This window comes from Paroedura picta, chromosome 8 (assembly GCF_049243985.1).
Source record: "Paroedura picta isolate Pp20150507F chromosome 8, Ppicta_v3.0, whole genome shotgun sequence".
NCBI lineage: Eukaryota > Metazoa > Chordata > Lepidosauria > Squamata > Gekkonidae > Paroedura > Paroedura picta.
This window is the reverse complement of record NC_135376.1, coordinates 49,944,921-49,967,262: the sequence shown is the minus strand read 5'-3', so window position 1 is coordinate 49,967,262 and position 22,342 is coordinate 49,944,921. Positions and strand designations below refer to the sequence as shown.

The 22,342-nt window shown below is 39.7% G+C and overlaps 1 protein-coding gene across 7 annotated transcripts in view; it reads right to left on the bottom strand.

Annotated features, from left to right (window-relative positions):
• ADD3 (adducin 3) overlaps positions 1-22,342 on the bottom strand; it is a 119,614-nt gene that overhangs the window by 95,129 nt on the left and 2,143 nt on the right. Inside the window, exon 1 of one of the 7 annotated variants that reach the window (XM_077349675.1) lies at positions 21,958-22,110. The exons of 2 other annotated variants lie outside the window; for them this stretch is intronic. Coding sequence is in view for 2 of the 5 variants with exons in the window: in XM_077349669.1 (XP_077205784.1) it covers positions 21,783-21,840 (58 nt within the window). In the remaining 3 variants the exon portion in view is untranslated. 4 more of the 7 variants (XM_077349672.1, XM_077349669.1, XM_077349677.1 and 1 more) reach the window with 4 other exon arrangements.

Genomic DNA, 22,342 nt, shown 5'->3' with positions numbered 1-22,342 from the left:
ATAGTCACCACTATCTTGCCTCTCTCCCAAAAGGGGAAGGTAGGTAGACAATGTCAGTTTATCCTGCAACAACTACATCTGAAGTGTCTGAATTGGCAGGGAGACCAACCCTGCCAGTGGCAACTGAAGCTGCAGCTATGTGTACATATGTTTACATATAGCATTGTTGCTTTGTTTTTAATGTCATTTTGATTTGTGTGCAACTGTTCAGAAAAAAATAGCCTCTCTTTCCAAATTAGTGATCGTAGACATGTGTGCTCTCGGATGTGTGTAAAACTAGCATTTTTGCAATGTTTTGTAGAAGACACAAATACCGAGACTTCAGTAAAACAAATATAAATAATCACATAAAAAATTAAAAACAAGAAGATTAATCAAGTCTTTAATCACTGAAGAGCTCCACCATAGATAATTATACCTAGCTAAGACTTACCATCAAATCTTTAGTTATTACTTTTTTGTACATTGGTCATAATGACCTGTGCTGCTTTGTTAACAAATGCTTGCCATCCTGTCTAGAAACACTATATTCTTGTTCACAACTATTCCTTGACTATTTTGTAATGACATTTAAGGTATATTAGCTCTTCATGCTCACTGTTGAAAGGCTCCGTATGTAACCCTGCAGTCCTCCAGTGCAAATGAAAGAGCTGTCCCAGAACTTGGCTCTGTCAACATTCCCATGGCTGCATTCAATCAAGTAACCATAGCAAAGTCTTGATATCTTACTGAAGTGTCCAGACTTCTTGAGAGATCAGTTTCAAGGGAAAACAATAAGAATAAATGCCAAAGTAAGCCATTACAGCAACTTCTAGTTACTTTAAATCTGTGGGTTCAGGACATGACACTTCAACTCCAACACGAACAGAACTTTTACTAACAAGCTGGAAAACTGAATTGTAACAGGGAGAACACACAGACGTGAAATTTATATCCAACTGCTTCAAGGCCATGCCCCTTAGCCACTACTGGTTGCTCATGCACCCTTACAACTGGCTACTAAACACACTCTGCTGATTGGTGGCTGGCAATATTCTAGTGAATCTCAATTGAGGACAGAGGAACCAGGTCTTGGCACAAGCTCAGATACATGAACTCTATTGCATGCCGCATACAGAACAAGTTGCAATGAAGAAAACCCTCAAAAATAGTTCTTGTATGTACATGTGAAGTGTGTTTTGTTCTAGAATTGTACTGTAAAATAATCTTTATTTTATTTCCTGTTGACAACGGATATTGGAATAGGAAGCACTAAGTATTTAATTCATAACATATTAAAAGATCTACACTGGAATTCTACTAGGAAAGAATTCACGGCAGCAACTCCTTCTGAAAGAATGACTGCTGGCAATGACAGGCTGGTCAGTTCTGTCTACAACTCTTGAATTTCAGCAAGCTACTGAAGGTGATTTGCCTGTAAGCTGTCTTTTTCTTGGCTGATTCTGAAGTTACTAAAGAAATTATGTTTTGTAGACTTAACGAAGTTATAATTTGTCAGTAACATACATGTGCAAACATTTCTTAACTGCAAGCATCCAATATAGTAACCTGACAGAACAAAAAACAGTATTCCAGGTGTTTTCCCTTTAGAAGCAGGAATGACTTTTCTGCTGAAGTATCTGTTTTTCTCGCTTTACTACTTACATACCCCAAGTATACCCCAACATATACCCTAATGTAGTATACTGAGGGAGTAATCCTAAATATGTCAGAAATAATATCCACTGTATTCAATGTACGTCCTCTCAGAGGGTACCTGTTAGAATTATCCTACTTCATTTTACATCAACACAACTCTGTGCTTTTTAAAATACCTTTGCTTCTCCAAGGTACACAAAGGTAGGATTTCTCTCCAGTCTCAAATAAACATACTCATGAATGAAGTGAATTAGAGATCACAGGCAGGGAAGAAGTTGGAAGGCTTTTTAAAATCCAAGGATAGCTTAGCTTTAAGCCTATCTAATTTGCACCATGATGACAGTATGCTAAGTGTGATGTGTGTGTCTTGTATGCTAAGTATGATGTGAGTGGGAACAGGATACCAAGATTTACAACATCAAACTGGCCTCCTCCATCTAGAGCCCAAAAGAACCCTTGGAATAAAAGGAATAACAGGTATATAGTAGAATATCTACAAGTAAGCTTATATTTGCACTATTGGAATCCTTATATGTTGCAAACCGCTCTGAGCCCACATCCAGGAGGAGTGGCTATATAAATCCAAGTATAAATAAAGAAGGAATGTTAGCTAATCTGCATTCAGCAAGTTATAATGCATAACAACATTCAGCAAGTTAAGAATCAGCAAATACTCCCTCATGGCTGAACATAATATAGGCAGAAGATTTTTACTCTTAATTTTCAGGGAATGTTGTTGTAGTTTGAATAACAGATTACATCATGCTTTGTTCACAGGAATCAACTTTTTAATGGAAAGTCCTTCAATGGTCAGGACAAAAAGTACTACACTATAGGCCTAGATATTACAGTACAATAGTTTCAGTTCACAAAACTGACCTTGAGAAGGTGACAGATCTCTCACTACCTAAAATTAAGTTTCCTTGTTAATTTGCACAAAGCAGCATTCTTCTTGCTGTTCCTTATTTCTATGTGGAAGTAAGACATGCCACTATAGTGACTTGAAAAGGGAATGGAGAAAGACTGGGAGACTCAATTGCACACACACATAAATAACCAAAGAGTCAAGCTTCACTGTAATCATGTTGTGGTTTTGCCCTCATTTGACTCCCCCTTTAATCCTCTTAAGACTCTCACTTATTATGTCATGGTGAATTTTCTTTATATCCCCTTATAGCAGGAAGTCACAGTACTATATTTTTGTGCTGTGCAAATGTTGGGATTTGAAAATTGTACTTATCAATAATTAAAATTATCACAATTCTTTTAGGAATAACAGCATTATATTATAAATATAAATTCTATTCTAACATGCTTAGAATTTTGCTATAGATTCAGAGTTACATTAACCATCTATTCTTATTTAAATTTTGAATAGTATGTACATCATATTATAGTTCATGGTAAAAATTAAACAAATGCTATCACAATCATCTAGCTGTTCTCACAAACTCAGCAGTGGGCACCATACGTTTACTGTTACAGAAAAGTGGTTTCAAAGTCTCCAAAGAGACTAAGGCTTCAGCACCTTTCTAAGCAAAGTAGCTACCTGCAACATGCATCCCTTTGGTGATGGAGAAGATGGTGGCTCAAGCCTAGAGCAGGAGTATGAAATATCTCTTGATAGTATACTTAACAGAAACATTCTGACATTCTATTGATGACATTATAGTGGTAGCATTATGGTTCGGTCACCTCACATTTCTCAACAGACTCAATTTGTTCACTTATAATCTCTTTATCATCAGTACTCAAGATGTACATAACATGCATTATGATGTGGGTGAGGACAGAAAGATACAGAATTCATTAATTCAAAACACATCTTGCTGCCCAAGCTGATTGGTATAACTAAATATACCCAAATATAAGCTGGGGGGGGGGGGATTGGCTTTTATTCAGATCAACTATACTGGCAGCCGATCAGATCAAAGAATCTGTAATTAGCTTAAATAATACCTCAAAAATACCAGCATGGTTTTTTCAGCTTGATTTAGCCTAATGCACATGGCAAGTAGGTAAAGGTCTAGGAGCATCTTCTGGCTAATCTTGCTTGGAGAGTTCTAAGTCTCTCACTTCAGAGTAATGACGAATTCTTGGAGCTCTGAAGCCCTCCAACTAAGACAACTCATTTCTTCCCTTAAATCTGCCAGGATGACTTGCTTAGGCCCGGATTATTAGTACACCTTTTGAAGAGTGTAACTTTCTAAAACTGTATTTTAAAGCCATATTTTAAAAAGTCTGGCAAGAGGTATTCTGATCAATAATAGACCAGTAACAAAATCCAAAATTTTGTAGCAAAGCTTGCCATGAGTGGTTGCAAAATAAAACCAGGCTTACCTGATGAAAGTACTGGCTTGGCTATGGGACATAGATGGCATTAGCCATACTGATGGATTATCACTAAATGGAGATGGACAAGGATGTATGCTATATTGATATTAGAGTTTTCTGCAACTATTTTCTTATAGTGGCAAGATATGGTTGAGGAGCACCAACATGGCACTCTCACAGTTTCAGTCTTTAACACATAAATCACAGCATTTCTACTGAAGATGTGGAACCAGTGGCCTGGCCCCATTATTATGAGGTGCCCATAGAGTTTAGTTATATATGTTAATATTCACTAAATTCATTCAGAGATTCAGTATCCTTTATATTTAGATACTAAAACTGATATTCTTATTTATTTTATTTATTTTCATGCCACCACTCTCCAAAGGGCTCACAGCGGTTTACAACATAACAAAATACAGTTAAATACCATAAAAGCCCATAAAAACACCCTTTACAGACAAATTAAGCAGATGGCGATCAATTGCAAAGAGAATTCTAATGTTCCAATCCTCACCCCATTCAGCTTGAGGGTCAAGTTCTCTCCTGCTGGGAGCGAGAGACCAGATCTAGTCAAGCATTGCGGGGGATTCTCCGATGGTAACACCAAGACTCTGCCCTGGCCTCAGCCATACACCTGGTGGATGAGCTCCGTCTTGCAGGCCCTGCGGAAAGCTGACAACTCTGACAGGGCCCTCTGCTCTTCCGGGAGTTCATTCCATCAGGTTGAGGCAAGGACCGAAAAGGTCCTGACCAAGGCCAGGCAGACATCCCAGGGGCCCAAGAGAACCAATAGATGCATACCTCCAGAGTGGAGAGCCCTCCAGGAGGCATAAGAACTAAGTGGTCCTGCAGATTAAGTAGGACCCAGGCCATGTATAGTCTTAAAGGTCAGTATCAATACCTTGAACTTCACCTGGAAGCAGACTGGTAACCAATGCAGATGCCGAAGCACCAGCTGAATATGGTTCCTCTATGGTTTTCTAGTGAGGAACCTAGCAGCTGCATTTTGTACCAGCTGCAGTTTCCGCGTCAAAGCCAAGGTCAGGCTCATGTAGAACAAGTTACAGAAGTCTAATCTGGAAGTGACCATTACATGGATCACTGTGGCCGTCAGAGGCCAGGTAGGGCGCTAGTAGCCACGCTTAGCAAAGCTGGAAGAATGCCATTCGGGCTACTTTTGTGACCTGAGCCTCCACAGAAAGGGAGGCAACAAAGGTCACTCCCAAATTCTTGGCAATCGGTGCAAGTGTTAATTGCATACCATCCAGGCAAGGGAGCCATGCTTCCTGGTCCTGCCCTCTTCTGCCTAGCCACAGGACCTTCATCTTGGAGGGGTTGAGTTTCAGATGACTCTGCCTGAGCCACCCAGCCACTGCTTCCAAACAGCTGGCAAATATATCAGGGGGCGGATCCGTCCGGCTGTACATTAGGAGGTAGAGCTGGGTGTCATCTGCATATTGGTGACAATTCAGCCTATAGCCCTGGACCAGGTGGGCTAGAAGGCGCATATAGATGTTGCAAAATGTTGGAGGGAGTATCGCCTCCTGCAGCACTACATGGGAGCCCACAGGGGTCCCACAGCTCATCCCTCATAGCAACCCTCTGTGTCCGGTTCCGGAGAAAGAAGACCAGACATTGTAGTGCAGCCCCCCTAATTCTGTTAACTGAGCTGCCTTAAGAAGCATCTGTCTCTATTCTAAACCAATGCTTGGATGTGGTGGTCAAAGTTGAAACTGAATCTAGGCCACATGGAGATGACAGAATAAAACTTTACAGGGGTTGCTTTTCTTCTCACTGAGTGGGCTGTGATTCCTGCTAGAACAGGGATATTTATTGCTTTGTAGGCCTGGGTGATGCAACGGCAAATGGTATAGCTGATCTGAACATCTTTCCTTTAGGTTAGGGGCTTGTAAAGAAAGCAGCCTGTCTTCCTGATGGACTCAGTATACAGGAGGTTGAATCTGAGGGGTCTATAAAGGTATAAGGAGTGCCACCTTCTCTCCTTGGTCTTTGGATGTGAACAGATGGATGGGTGATGGATCTCTTGACTCCTGTGAAGGGCTGAATTCACCACAGTGTCCTTATGAGAAACACACAGGCCCTTTCTGTCCAATAATGCTTCTAGTTCTTGCTCTCTTCTAGCTGAAATCACTGCTGTGAAGAAGAGTTTTCATATCCAACCATTTAAAGAAAACCTACATCATGGGTTCTAAGGGAGATTTATAGAAGGGCTGGTCTTTGAGAATGTTTGGTTATAGGGATGCCAGCTACATATGGCAAGGCCATGGTGATAGCTGCTACTTGGTGACAAAGGGTAGACACTTTTAGCTTTGTCAGACACTCTCTTGAAAGAAGACCAGCAAGATGGCTCAAGCCAGGATCAAGGGAGTTAAAATGTTTCTGTTGGCACTAACTGATGAAGGCTTCCCATGTGGTATTGTAACTGTATCTTGTGGAGGCCTTGCTGAAGACCATAATACTATCCACAACCTCTGAGGAGCTGTTTAGATTCAGGAGCCTATACCTCTCAAGAACCATAGTCAAATGGAGACACTTGGGATCAGGGGACCACACTGGACTGTTTTGCAACTTATCCAGACTCACTGAAATCTTCCCAGAGCCTAAGCAGGTCAACATACAGTCACAAAGATCACTTCTACCTCCTCATGTTGTATCATCAGTAGCACTTTTGAGATTACCAGAAGGTATTGGAAAGCCTATTGCAGGCCCTTGGACCAGGGAGAGGTTAGAATATCTGTTCTTTTGACAAGTGTATGATGGTACTTGGAGGAAAAAATTGGAGACTCAAACCTAGCTATTTGGAGGAAGATATCCTGTTTGATTGGGGAAGGCACTGGCAAACCACCCTGTATTGAGTCTGCCAAGAAAACGCTAGAAGGACATCACCCCAAGGGTCAGACAGGACCCGGTGCTTGCAGTTGAGAATTTATGTACTATTCTAGGTGTTTTTGGACTCCAATAGTTCTTCACCAGGTGAAAGAAGTCCACTTACATGCATTAAATCTGCACATCTGAGAAGGAATCTGGTGCCGTTGACATAACATCTTTATTTAGGTACAGTATTTTTTTCAAGAGATCTGCTTATTTTGGCTCTGAATACATAACAGCATGAGTAGCCTCATTCTCTTCTATTAACTAGAATTTCACTAAACAACTCTTTTCTTTGGCTGTTAACCCTGGAATATCATGGTCAACCTACAGTTATACAATTTAAAGAGAAACTAAACAAACAACTTTCATTCCTAGCCATATTAGCTAATGCCCTCAAAGTGAAATATAAAAATAATTCCAACCAGACAGTGAAATTCTTAATCATGGAATATTCAATTAAAAATTGATCGCAGTCAGACAACAGGCAGGCAATTTAACAGCATTTGTAAAGGAAATAAAGTCTGCTATTCAAAATATTAGCTCGCATTAAAGCTTTAACAACTGGAAATGTCACTATTTTGTAACTGGATACTTGCCACTGTCAAATGCATACCTTGCCAGGTATGCTAAAGGTGGCCAAGTGAGGATATTAAACATGGGAATCTTTAACAACCCAAACATGCTATTATAATAGACTTTTGAGCTCTGTCAGAGATCAGCATATGCAGTCTTGACATGACATTTTCCCATCTGCAAGATTTCCCGTAGCTTGCATTAAGGTGTACAGATCAGGGAAACAAATATTTAAATTTTACGTGACAAAAGTAGAATAATGTATTTTTACACATTAAGTCAACATCATCTGATCTTATTATTTTATTAACCTCTAACAACATAAATATTTTGCTGCACAGCTTGGTTTTATTTCAAAAATTAAGCAGTAGGAAAAATAACAACTAACCCACTTTCAGAACAAAAACCTGAAGTCCAGGTTTTAAAGCGATTCCAATGATCATGCTTTACTTTCTTAATAGAGGCAAGAATTACCAATGGCATATTTTCCCTTTTTTTGCTTTTTTGTTTAGGATATAGATTCAAGATGAAATGAGATCAGTTGGACCCAGTCCAGGTATAGCCATTATTTAACTATTAGAACCCTGCAGGCTCTCCGGTTTCTCCTCTCCCTTGTCTGCACAACTATTTCCCCTTGCTTCCCTATTTGCAAGCTTCATGGAGATCTGATTCAACAATAATAGTACCTAATACAAAAAACACACAGCTTTCCCATTACATCTACCCCTCGATATATGTTTCTTTCACCTCCCCCATACTTTTCTCTTCTGGCTGTCATGCTCCATCCACTTCTGTTCACTGATCAGTGTTAAATATGGTGCAGACACTACACAAGTGTATAGTCAGCCTTTCTCAACTTTACCATTGAGAAACCCCTGAAACATTCTTCAGGCTTTGGGAAACCTCAGCACACATTATTTATAGCCTGGCACACAATATAGTACTAGACAGAAAAAAATAAACTAGCAGAATATTTGGATATCAAGCTACAACAATGGGTAAACTGGAAGACTGCAGGCTGGATTTTCAGATGGTTAGGTAGATAGGGAAATGGTTAGAAAACCAGACCCAGAGAGTAGTTGTCAATGTTGTTTCATCAGATTGGAGGGAGGTAAGCAGTGGGATGCCACAAGGTTTGATACTGCTTCCAATACTTTTAACATTTTTATCAATGATCTGAATGAAAGGGTGGAAGGACTTCGCATTACATTTAAGCTTTGTGATAGAAATACATGACTTTTCTTTAAGAAAAAAAGCTTTGTGTCTTTATTTTCATAGCAATAAAATGTGGAACTATGAGAACACTGAATGAAAAGATTTAGTATCTAGAAACCAAATAGCTATGAATTTATGAAGTTACAAAATTCCAGTTTCTATATTTTTTGTACTTCTTGATGATTTGAGATACCAACTCATGATTGAAAATCTGTGATAAGCAACATCAAGTCTTCAGGTTCCTTAAAATCACAGTATAAACTTTTTCACAACTCTCCTGATTAACTATATATACTAGTCAACCTAGAACTTACACGGTAAAAATGGCAGTTACAACCTTAATTGCAGTATGTAATCTTTTATGAAATAACAACAACAACAACAATAGGTGTTGGATCTCCTCAGAAACAAACCTCAAGCAAGCTGTTCTTCATCTTTATGAATCCAGACATCACAATATTTAGTCTTTGTTTAAATGGTATGTGAAACAGATTAACTTTAGAACATTAATAATTTCAAAGCTTTAGCTTAAGAATAGGGCCACCATAAAAGATAGGTTGCCCAAGAGCTGTAAGAAAAAAAATACATTACTAACTTTTTAAGAAGTCTTTTATTATGTTTCATTTTATGAGAACTAGAGGTTCTACATTGCTTCCACTGCCTGTACAGTTAAAATAAAATTCCTTCTTTTAGTTCCTTCTGCTGGAACAAGGGGTTTTTTTAAGAGCACTTAGAAAAACAATAGGGCTCTCATTCAAGGTGACCTTTGATATATGTTTTGTTTCAGGTTTCACAAGGACCCGTTGTAAAAGACTGGTTGCAGCAGTCACCTGACTACAATATAATGGTGGTTGAATTGTCAAAACATGTTTGAAATTAAAAATCAGAGTAGTTGCATCATTTGTAGAGTGATGATTTTTCTATTTGCCTGTAATACTTAAGCAGTTCTTAATGATATTGATTGAATCTACTTGAAACTTACTTTTCACTAAGTACAAAATTGTCACAGGTAACCATTTATGTTTATGATGCACAATAAAAATAAATCTAGAAGCATTTTGCTTATTGATTAACTTAGTGGAATGTGAACCCTGCATGTGTTTCTGAATTAGGTGGGACTGTCAAGGACAGGAGTAGGCAATATGGCAGAGCACTGCATTACACCAGTATTTGTCAAATCTTTGAGCCATCAGATTAATTACGACATATTACTACATTTCACATGAAATAATTTCATCGGAAATGAATGAGAAATATTTTGCATATATTAAAATATTACAGGACTATGGCCTAATTTTGGCCTCTATGGCCTAATTTTATATAAGGAACATATATTTCATATATTTGAAGCCTGAGTACCTAGTTTTCTTTCTAGCACTAAACACTATACTTCTGTATTCACACATTCTAAAAGTTATCATTCACTGCCAGTTATGCCAGGCCATCTGGAGAGGCATCATTCAAATTCTCCAAATAAAAGAAACAATCAAGCCTATTTGTAAATGCTAAGCACCCATTACCAGGAATATAAAAAATGTGACATTACCCCCATATTTCTTGACTGGACTGATTAAGATTATATGCATGTCTTTCTGGTAATATCTGATACAGTCCATATGTAGGATTGCTTCCTATGCTGCAAAAAAACTAAACTCAATCCGTTGTTGTTGTGTTAATGTCCTTTGATTATTCTTGAAAATATTAAGCAAAGATGACAATGAAGATGACAACAACAAAGATGAATCAGCCAAAAGCAAGAAGAGGAATTTAAATGATAGAGAAACAGCCAAAAGAGTAGACGTGAGCTAGGCAAACAAACTGAGCATAGAAGGTGAAAGAAATCAAGAAATAAGTATTGAAATTAGGACACCTGCTAGTTTGGTTGACTAAACTGCTCTCCCTACTAAAGCAGGAAATGAACTGAAGTGGGAGTGTCTCCCACTACAGAAAACAGGAAGAAAAGTATTCCTGATTCCCTAAACCAAGTGGTGTGGATCACAAGATGTCTTCTACCTCGGGGGGGGGGGGGAATATCCTGGAAAAGGTAAGTGGACTTGTAGTCAACAACTAGATAGCAGTGTTTGCCTGAGAAGACAGGCCATGAGATAACAGAGATGTAATGATGGCTAAAATACGTCTAAGAGGAAGAGAGGGCTAACTAATAATTTACAAGGCTTCTGATGTAAAAGTAGTGCCTTCATCTAAAAGCATCAGCAAGTGATGTATTGTTCAGGGAGATCCTGAGCCAGAGTTACTTTAAATCTCCCTTCTCAAAAAACACATATTAGAAAAGAAAATACGTTGTTGTTGTGTTAATGTCCTTTGATTATTCTTGAAAATATTAAACAAAGATGACAATGAAGATGACAACAACAAAGATGAATCAGCCAAAAGCAAGAAGAGGAATTTAAATGATAGAGAAACAGCCAAAAATAATATGTAAAATACTGAATAGCAAACAGAGTGTACTGGAGACTTCTCAGGAACCAGGATAAAGCAAACTCACGATCTGTGAATAAAAGGTCCAATGAGCCAAAATTTAAAACTGAATTTAACATTGTGTTTTGAATATATACTCAATTATCTCAGGCATTAAATTGGGAAACATAGAAGTGGGCCTGACTTCTTCTGAAATAGTTAAGACTGTTGATCCAACACAGACGGTAGAATAGTCTTCAACAGGAATTTCAACTTGGTCCTGGGCCATCCAAACCAAAGAAAGTGGCAACGCTAGTTGATATGGTGCACTGAAGGGCAAAGTAGGGGAATGACAGGCTATGAACATAGCATGCCTTGTCAGGAATCTTGGAAGAACCTACGTAACCATACATGTTACTAACAGCCAAGCACACATCATTTATTTATTTAAATCCCATAATCTTCCTCATGAAATCTGCATCCACAGAGTTCTCCTTTCCAGGTACCAATCAGGTCACAATCTGAGCAGCCTCAAGAATGTGACTGAACCATGGGGCACAGTAGGTCTTTGCTCCAGGGAATTTCATTATGCATCCAAGATGATACACCCTGACAACCACACAGCTGTGGGATTTCCTAAGGGTGCCCAGGACCTTGGCCCACAGGCTCTGGTTAATAATCAACAGATTTGATGATTCATGAAACACTATCCATTTATCTCCTTTCTACTCAAAATGGGTTGTGAAGAATCTTGGTTTACTGTCTGACAATTGCATTCCTGTTGGGTGGACTGTTGCCTAAATTTGTATTGTGGCACAGATGTGTGCTGTGAGACAGACCTGAAGCTTGACCCAATGCCTAACTTTTGTGGAATTCTCTAGTCTGGCTGCGTAGGGGAAGAGTCCCTCTTTCCCTAATTGGGGATTTACAGGATGTCCCCATTCTCCACAGGAATGAGGCCATCCAGTTTCTTAGATGTGTTGTCTTCCTGTTGCCATAGCTATGCTGCACCTCAGAACAGAAGGGGAGAGTGAGGAAAGATAGACTTGGGGGGGGGGAAGTATACAAAGAATAAACCGTGGAATTACACTCAGAAGCTCTCACAAAAACCCCTTGCATTCCTTAGCAAGGCAGAAAATGAATTGAGGATTAGTATGATCCGACTACTAAGGCAGGAAGTTGAAAACTAAGGCCTTGCTTCTTAACTGATTGGTGGCAATCAACCATGCTAAGACATCCTCCCTTTAATGAGAAGTGTCACCCAGGAAACTCTGCAGCAGCTCTGCCACCATATATTCTTATCTCCTTCCTTTAAAATGGGTAAACTGGAAACTGGTCTGTAATTCACTATCTCATTGCTATCCATTGAAGAAGGGATCCCTCTCAGTCAGGGAGGAATTAACAATTTTTCACTAATGGCTTCAAAATTTACTACAACTGACAAGAATTTAAACGCCAGGACAGGCATAGAGTCCAGAGCACAAACACTGGCCCTCACACCCCTAAGGACCCTATCAACAAAGGTAGGATCAATCTGAAACAATCTATGACAAAATCTTTCCATTGCATTCTAGAAAACAAATTCCTTCCCGTTTGAAGAAAATGTTTGTGATAAATAATTAATTTTGTGTATGATATAATAAGGATACTAAATTAAACTGAACCGTAATGACTCTTAAAACATATCCAATGTCAAAATTTAGAGAAGTCCACTTGTTTTCAGACTTCTCTTCACAAATATTTGATCTCTAACCTTGTGAAGAAAGAAAAGATTTCAAGCTACAAAGCTAAATTCCAGTGTTTGAAGCCCAATATTAAAGTTGTCAACAGGTCTGGAGAAAAATATTCTGCTCCTTTAATAAAAACTTTGGGTATGAAAACTGGCAGCTAAAGTTTTTCATGATACAAGATACATAACCATAACTTTATTTTTTTTAATGTTTATACTTTGAATCATAGTTATTTTTTAATTATCTAGGGCCACTGCACTGACCTCAAGCGAGAACAGAGGAGTTGTGTTGGAAGTAGTAGGAATACACTGCCATCTTTGATACTGTTTTATATTGTTACTATTTAATGTTTTGATGGGATTTTTATGGATATATTGTGTTTTTTATCTGTATCATAAACCACCGTGAGACAACTTTGTCGGGAGTGGTGGGATAAAAGTCTAAAATAAAATAAATTATCAATTACTGTTTGTGGAAATTTAATCTCTTTTTCACAGCTCCGAGATAGCGATCCCAAGAGGGAGTGGTATATAAATCAAGCAATACATAAATAAGCATCTACTAAAGGGAAATGTGGCAGAGTGGTAAGCGGCAGGAATGCTGTCTGAAGCTCTGCCCATGAGGTTGGGAGTTCAATCCCAGCAACCGGCTCAAGGTTGACTCAGCCTTCCATCCTTCTGAGGCCGGTAAAATGAGTACCCAGCTTGCTGCTGGGGGGTAAAACGGTAATGACTGGGGAAGGCACTGGCAAGGCCACCGGGTATTGAGTCTGCCATGAAAATGCTGGAGGGCGTCACCCCAAGGGTCAGACTTGGTGCTTGCACAGGGGATACCTTTACCTTTAAAGGGAAATGTGATTTTGCCATGGTATATTTTTATGCCTTTAGAGCTGCACTGATACAAATACATTTTTGTTTGAGTCAGATATCTCTAAAATATATTTGAACTTATGCCTGCTGATCATGCATACATTAAAGAAAATGCGACTCAACATTACTGAATCAAGTCATTACTATTCATTAGTTCCAGGTTAAATAAGATCTCTTGGCAAGATCTGGGTTTGGCCAGGGAGTAAATCAGCTTATTTAATGAAAAACACACTATCATCTACACAGCAATTGCCTAACACATGTTAGTACTGTCCATGGCACTGTGAGTCCCTGAAATCAATGGGACTACATAAGAGACTCCCTAAGTGAATTTACAAACAAAATAAAGTAATTTTTTTATGAAAGAGGCTATCATTAAGTCAGTATTTAATAAAATACAGTAATTAAGTATTAGCTAGATTGCTACAATTAGTTTTAAAATAGATATGTTACAAAATTAACTTCAAAGAAGATATATGCACTAAATTACATATAATGAGTAGGCTGTAAATATTAGCTATTATTAAATATTGGGCTTGCCTGATCTCTACTGATTCAGGGGAGAGCAGAGATGATGTAAAAGAGAAAAGGAAGGGGATAGGAAATAAATAATTCAATTAGTTGAGAAAATAAAGGAGAAACTCTTCTGAGTACCAGTTATGGGCAAGTCTAACAATGACATATAGTAGTCATAATGAATGAGGTTTAAATGCCTAAGTCATTCCAACTGCATAGCAGACACTAAATGTTCACTAATGTCAAGAGAGTTTTTATAAACACTGGATGAAAGTCAATATAGTAAGTCAATATAGTTTGTGGTATATGGTCCAACCAACTGCACTTGGAATGAACAGATAGCAGTTCAACTTGTTCCCACCCCCATCCCTAACTTAACAAATTATCTTCTCTACATACAACAATCACCACTACCCAACTCAAGGAATAGCTGACAAATTTAAATACATATTATTACCCCAATGTGGTGGGAAATGATATAGATGCTCTTCATATGTGAGGCACAAACAAGTAATCAAGTGAACGGCCAAGATATCACAAATTAAGTCTATATTTCCTAATGAGAAATTAGCTGAATACACACACACACAGCTGCTTCAGGTTGATATCAAGATATCTGAGCAACCTTTCTTTGGACAAACATTGAGCACTACTTAGTTTCCCCTATTATTTCCACTGTATTTGCCCTAGGCAGGTCAAGCAGCTTCAGTTTGAAAAAGACCAGCCATTTTAAGGAGGTTACTCACAAAGAGTACTAACTAGTTCAAAAGACAAAAGAAAATATTCTGGAAATAAGACATAGTGTGGTCTTTAAATAAAGTACAAAAAGAAAGAGTTTTTTTAAACCACACTTTTCTCTACCATAAGGAGCCACAAAGTGATTTACAACTGAGTTCCCCACAACAGTCACCTTGTGAAGAAGGTGGGGCTGGAAGAACTATGACTGGTCACCCATCAAGTTTCATGTAGAGAACTGGGGAATCAAACCCAGTTCTCCACATTAGAATCCACCTCTCTTAATCACTATACTACACTGGCTCTCAGAGAGCCTCTTGTGGCGCAGGGTGGTAAGGCAGCAGAAATGTTGTCTGAAGCTGTCTGCCGATGAGGCTGGGAGTTCGATCCCAGCAGCTGGCTCTAGGTTGACTCAGCCTTCCATCCTTCCGAGGTCGGTAAAATGAGTACCCAGCTTGCTGGGGGGTAAACGATAATGACTGGGGAAGGCACTCGCAAACCACCCCGTATTGAGTCTGCCATGAAAACGCTAGAGGGTGTCACCCCAAGGGTCAGACATGACCTGGTGCTTGCACAGGGGATACCTTTACCTGTACCTTTGCACGGGCTCTCATGGTAACCAGAAAAATAACCATTTTTGCAGGAATGTACACAGGAAGTAATGTTAGAATTATAGCTATGCCTTAGAAAACTAGAAACATTATTATGATCAAAATTCTACATGATAATCTTTAGCTGGCTATTACCAGGAGATGTAGACACTTCTGAAAAACTTGTGTAGGTTTATAACATAACTTCTTAATATTCAAAGCTTCCACTGTTGGCAGAAGATCCTACTTCACTAAAGGAAGTGGGACAGGATTAACAAGTCCTATCACACTTGCTCTTACATTGAAGTCTTACCCTTAATTACTTTAACAGATTACTACCAGATTGGATGGAGGTGGGAGATAGGCACTGCCGTTGTTTCCTTACTCAACATTTCTATAGAGTACTAGGACTTTCCTGTACTATCCCCAGCACAAACTTTCATATATTCTATTCTATGTATGTGATGGTGGTATAAAAATCTAATAATAAATGTAAACTTATGTGTATTGCTATTGTTTTAAGGGATTTATGGAAATTGTTATGGTTTTAATTGTTAGACGCCTCGAGGCAACAAAAGTAGCGAGAGGTGGGATAGGAATCCAAGAAAGAAATAACCAACTATATTCAATGTGCAGTGTCCTTTAATCAGTAAAACATATCCATCAAAAATTAGGATCAATGTGCAAGTACTGTGGTAGAAAAAAACATAAACATTCTAACCCAAGCCCTATTAATCTAGTAAAGTTTGATATAATTAATAGTTCTGTTGGATTTTTACTCTTGGATAGTACCTAATATCCTGCATCTTCCTGCATTTATACCCATTTCACCATCATCCTATTTACCTACATATTTCATATTAAAGCAACAAACCCAAAAGGGCTCCAACGAATACTGAACTCTACTTCCAACCTTAACATTAAGACCTAGCCAGCAATGATCTTTAAAATCTGCATTTAAATTATCGCATTTACAATACGCCAAATTAGAATTGCATATTCTATTTTAACCTTGAAGATGTCAAGTACAATATAAAGATGGCATTCATGAAGGTTTCCATCATATTTGATATTCTGAAGTAGAATAAATCAAACCTTGTATTTACTACAACAGATCTTCCAGTTATTTTAAGTTTTACTCTCACTTTTGGCATCAGGCACAGAGAAATACTATCTGACTCTAATGATGGTGTGTTATTAACTGATCTTTATCAAAAAGTAAGGAAGTACCTGAATTGCAGGTACTGATAAAACAGTTGTCCACAACCTTTTTGAGCCTGTGGATACCTTTGGCAGATACAACTAAACACACAGAGGAAGCCCGAGTATAGGGGAGAAAAGATATATTTTATGATACCCTGGAAAAAGAGGGGTGGGAGACAACAATAGCAAGATGGTGGTGGCCACTCCCACTGAGACAACCTTATTTTAATTTGCTCTCCAGTGACCAATCAGAAGCCATGTTGGGCAACAGCCCACATTGCTACACCCACATGCTAACAGCACTTTATGGGCATCAGGGAAGGTATTGGAAAGCATTATGCTGGGGACCCCTGTGATAAACATCAGAAGAAGGCCCATTCTACTACAAACTCGATAGAAGAGAAAAAAAACTATTTCCAAATATGGCGACAAATTTCTGTTCGCAACAGTATTAACACCGTTTATTATTGTGCTACCATCTTCTTATTATTGTCCTACCATCTTCTCTCACTGTGATAACTACCTAAATGACAAAGTCATTAAATAACACTTATTTATTATTTAATTAATTTATATCTTGCCTTTCTCCCCAAATGAGGACCCAAAGTATGTCACATCATTCTCCTGTACTGCATTTAATCCTCACAACACCCCTGTGAGGTTGGTTAGGAGAAGAGAATGCTGCTGGCCAAGATCACCCAGTGAGTTTCCATGGTATCTGGGGATTCAAACCCAGATCTTCCAGATTCTTTATACCACACAATCCCCAAGAACAGGCAATGCAGGCAACTGGGAAAACTGAAGTTTATTCCCTTACCAGAATTCTAACCTATACTTGCTAGGATTCTAACCTATACTTTAATTGGGGGAGGGGGGAGAGAGATAAGAAGCACAAACGCCTGTTTGCCCAGGCTTTTGCATTCAGTGCCACTGAGTTTGACAGGATTGTCCAACTAGGGGGATTTCAATCATGCTCCATGCACAACAGGAAGAGTGAAAAAGAGTGTGTGAGCTGTGTGCATAGCCTACAAAGCTATGTTTGTGCCCATCATAGGCAAAGCTATGTCATGATGTTTTTAATAACATGTGAACGCAGCTCATATTTTGTATACAGATTATTTCTCGAAACTCCATTTATAGGATCACAGGTAGCAAACATCTGCCTGAAATTTGGAGAGCTGCATAAGCTGTGTCAATTGAAATAGATGGTGCTAGGATAGTCTTTGAAGTAGTCAAATTGTATACAGCAGTTTTAAAAAACTACATTATTACAAATTCAACTTGAACTCAACTGACCTCACTATTAACATTTCCTAGATTGCTGCAACATTATTATAAGCTATGTTGTGTCTAATTGACACAGAAGTAGGGATTGAAGCTTTCTTGCCCCACACTGATGAAACAAGACGTTACCGAAGCCTCTCTCATGTCTTCAAATAGTATTCAGTATCATTTGATTCTTTTATCTGTACTAGTTTTCAACATTTTCCAGTTCAACTAAGTAACAAGTGAATTAATTAGATTTTGTTCTACAAAATATCCATTAATATATCCTGTAGCATATTTCAGAAGAAGACAAAGAATTGGTTCTTATTCACCGCTTTTCTCTATCAGAAGGAATCTCGCAGCGGCTTACAATTGCCTTTCTTTTCCAACAGACACCTTGCGAGGTAGGTGAGGCTGAGAGAGTCCTGATATTACTGCTTGGTCAGAACAGATTTATCGTACTGTGGTGAGCCTAATGTCACCCAGCTGGCTGTATGTGGGGGAGTGGGGAATCAAACCCAGCTTTCCAGATTATAACTCCAAACTCCTAACCACTATACCAAGCTGGCGCTTCCTCTCTCTCACTGACCACAATCCTAGTATTGGACTTTGAACAGAATGAAGAGTAATAATTTTTTGTCTACATTAAAATAGAAAAACAGGTGCTTCATTAGACTTTCTCTCTTTAGCAATTTCACCTGTCACCAACCTGCAAACTGAGCAACTTTTTAATGCCTTTCCACATTAAATGTACACTTGAAGCATACCTTTGGTCCATCAATATCAGTATTGGCAACTACTCTCCAGGGCCTTAGAAAGAGGTCTTCCATATCACTTACTAACCGATCCCTTTACCTAGAGATGCTAGGGGCTAAAACTAGGACTTTCTCTATACCAAGCAGCTGCTCTGCCGCTGAGGCACAGCCCCTCTTCTGCCGTGCATAATATGTAGCAAAAGCAAAGTACATCACTTATGATAGATTCAAGTGAGTAGCTGTGTTGGTCTGAAGTACCACAACAAAATTGAGTCCAATAGCGCCTTCACTGCATTCACATGTTATAAAAAGGACCTACAAAGATTTATTCAAGACTCTTCTTGAATAAATCTTGGTTGGTTTTAAAGGTGCTATTGGACTTAAGTTATGACTTGAAATCCATCTTTCTTTTTGCTTAGTTAGTGTTATGCTAGAACATCCAAAGTATTGTAAGTATTAGGCTGAAGTGTACCTTGGTAGGTTCCATTAAAACTCTAAGAAACACCATAGCAATCAAAGCACTCCTATGAAATACATATTTTAAGTATTTTATATTTTGCATATTTGCATAACCATCCTAAACCACAAACTAACAAATATTAAGTATTAACATAACCCCAGAAAAGTGACCACATTCTACTCAACATATTCAAAACAGAACTGCCACCCTGAAACCATGAGAAAACTCTCATGCTTACTTTTTGTGCCTACCCTTTTATGACTTCAAATCTACCGCTTTCCTCCATCCAATCTGTGACTATTATGCCCTCCACTCTATCACTGTCCTCAAGCACTCTAATAACCATCTGTCATTTCTGCAGGGTCCTGCCTTGGGTAGTGCTCCTAAGTTCCTCTCTGTCCTAAAGCCTCATCTTAACTGGTTTAACAGTTCGTATATATTTACTCTTAGTTAATGTGCTCCTTAGATAAGACTGCATATTTATGTCTGCTGAGCTTAGCATAACTTATAGTCCACCAAGCCAATGCCTCTGCCATCAGCAAACCATATATGGTGGCTCACACTGCAGAAATAGAACCATTTTCAATAATTTGGCAAGCCACAATGTATGACTGATAACCTACATTGGGTTTTGTAGGCTATACAGATAAAAGTATCAAAGGAATGTTTGTAAGAGGGCCGGATAGTAACCGTCTTCTACATCTTCTCATTCACCAAATCCCTTTGAATCAATGTTGCAGTACTATTTCCTACTTGCAGCCATAAGTGTGACTTGCTCATATTATCTGCAATTACCAATGGGGTAACTTCTAATAAATATGAATGATGGTTATAAGTTCTTTTTCTATTCTATCCATCCCCTTATAATCATAAAACACAATAAGCCATCAAGCATGCAATGCAATAGCATTAATGTCACAAAAAAGAGAACAGACAGCCCACAGCCCTGAGGCATCATGATGGAAGCATACTGAATCAATCCTCCAGGATACACTCACATATTAAGTTCACAAACAAATTAAAAGTTTAAAAAATTGCTTGACATTCCAAGTGTACCCCTGCTAAATTTAGTTATGTCTTTCATAGAGGCTCTGTAAACAAATGTTTTATAAACAGTTAAAAGAAATCAACAAGTGTACTGAGGTCCCACACTTGTAATTCTATATGCACTTAGTTGGCAATAAAATTCAATGAACACAGTAGAACTTACTTCCAATTGAAATATACATAGAACCAGTTCATAAGACTACAAGTTAAGACACACTTGGGAGTACCATGGGGTATTTCGAAGTAACCACACAGGACTTGTACAAGACCTTGCACGATCAAGGGTGCTAGTCTTAATATGGTACTGGAGCAACCAGTTAGTGCTATAATGCAGAAAACTTTAGAAACAGATCAATGCAAAAATCTCAGAATCTAAGAAGGCGGCACAGGAACTGCAAAGTTAGTTGGCATCCTTTGAACAATACTAGAACTAGGTTCACACCTATTAACATAATACAATACATAAGGCCAATAGCATTAACCCTTGCACAGGGGTATGAAGAACACCTGTGTATGACACTCAACACTTCTGGCACATTCACTTAACCACCCAAATTGCTCAACACACAAGAAGATGTCCCCCAAACACAGGTAAAGGTATTCCCTGTGCAAGTACCGGGTCATATCTGACCCTTGGGGTGACGCCCTCTAACGTTTCCATGGCAGATTCAATACAGGGTGGTTTGCCAGTGCCTTCCCCAGTCATTACCGTTTACCCCCCAGCAAGCTGGGTACTCATTTTACCAACCTCGGAAGGCTGGAAGGCTGAGTCAACCTTGAGCCGGCTGCTGGGATTGAGCTCCCAGCCTCCTGGGCAGAGCTTCAGGCTGCCTTACCACTCTGCGCCACAAGAGGCTCTTCCCCAAACACAGACAAGGGGACAAACATACAGCACTAAGGAAACACTTGAGGGCACAAACAGACAAACTATCATTAGCCATGTACAAGTTGACCACAAACCAAATGCTAAACATGACAGCAAATAAGGCTGAAGGATAGTATTCAGACTAGCTTTTGCAAATTACAGAGAGTACAGTAGTCATCTTTCTACAGGGAGCGTTGAGATGTAGTTACCACTTGCAAAAGATGAATGGAAAGTGACCCATGACAAATCACCACAATGGTGCCAGCAATGCCCCCATCTATATGGCACGCCAGATTCCAAGTATTATCATTCCAGAATCAAATGGTATATTGCACAAGTCACTAGATAGTTGTATCAAATCTACACTCCCCCCCCCTTCAAGAGACGGTTAAGAATGATCAGCCCGATGAACGTAGACGGCCACAAAGTTTTCCGATACACCAACGCCTCAACTACAACCAAAGCTAATCCCAGAACTAGGCTAAGCAAAAGGCCCACTCTTTCCCCAGCGCCACCCTGTTTTTCTCTGCATTTTCAAACACCAGGTAGTACCCCCAACTCAAGGAACTTCTCCGATCACCAACAAAGGGATGAATGCTATTTTGAAGTAACCTGATCCTTTTAAGGGAAGAGGGAGGAGGTGGACTCGAGTAGTAATTCTAAATATACCCACGGGACCCTAACTCCGGAGGAAGAAACCCCTTCGCGAGTGCGCCAGCAGCACTGTTCATCTTCCAGCCGTGCGAGGGAGAGCGCGCGGTTCGACGAGAGGGGAGGCCCCAAAGAATGCACGCAAGCCCTCCTCCATGGCTCCCCTCCCCAGGAGAAGGCAGAAGGGACTGGCTTACCTCTGCCGCGAGCGCGCCTTTGTGTTTCCCTCTTGCTGCCTCCGCGGCTCTAGCTGGCTCGCAGGAGCAGCAGCACCTCCTACCGGGAACGAGGGGCGGGCCTGATCGAGCGACCCGCGGGCGGAGCTAAGCGGAGCCGCCTCAGTATCTGGCAGGAAGGCTCATCCGGCCTCCCTCCCTTCACCGCCGGCGCCTGTGGCGCACTATCTGGCAGCGCCTCTCCTGCCCTCATTGATTCTCTCGCCTTGCTCCGCCTCCCTCCCCCCCCCCCCCGCTCAGGTTTGAATCCGTCCCTTCGAGGCGTGCGGCGGAGGAGGCGGTCAGGTGGGCCGGCGTCTCAGACGCTGCAGTTGCGCGGGGAGAAGCTCCCTCGGCCCGTGCACGG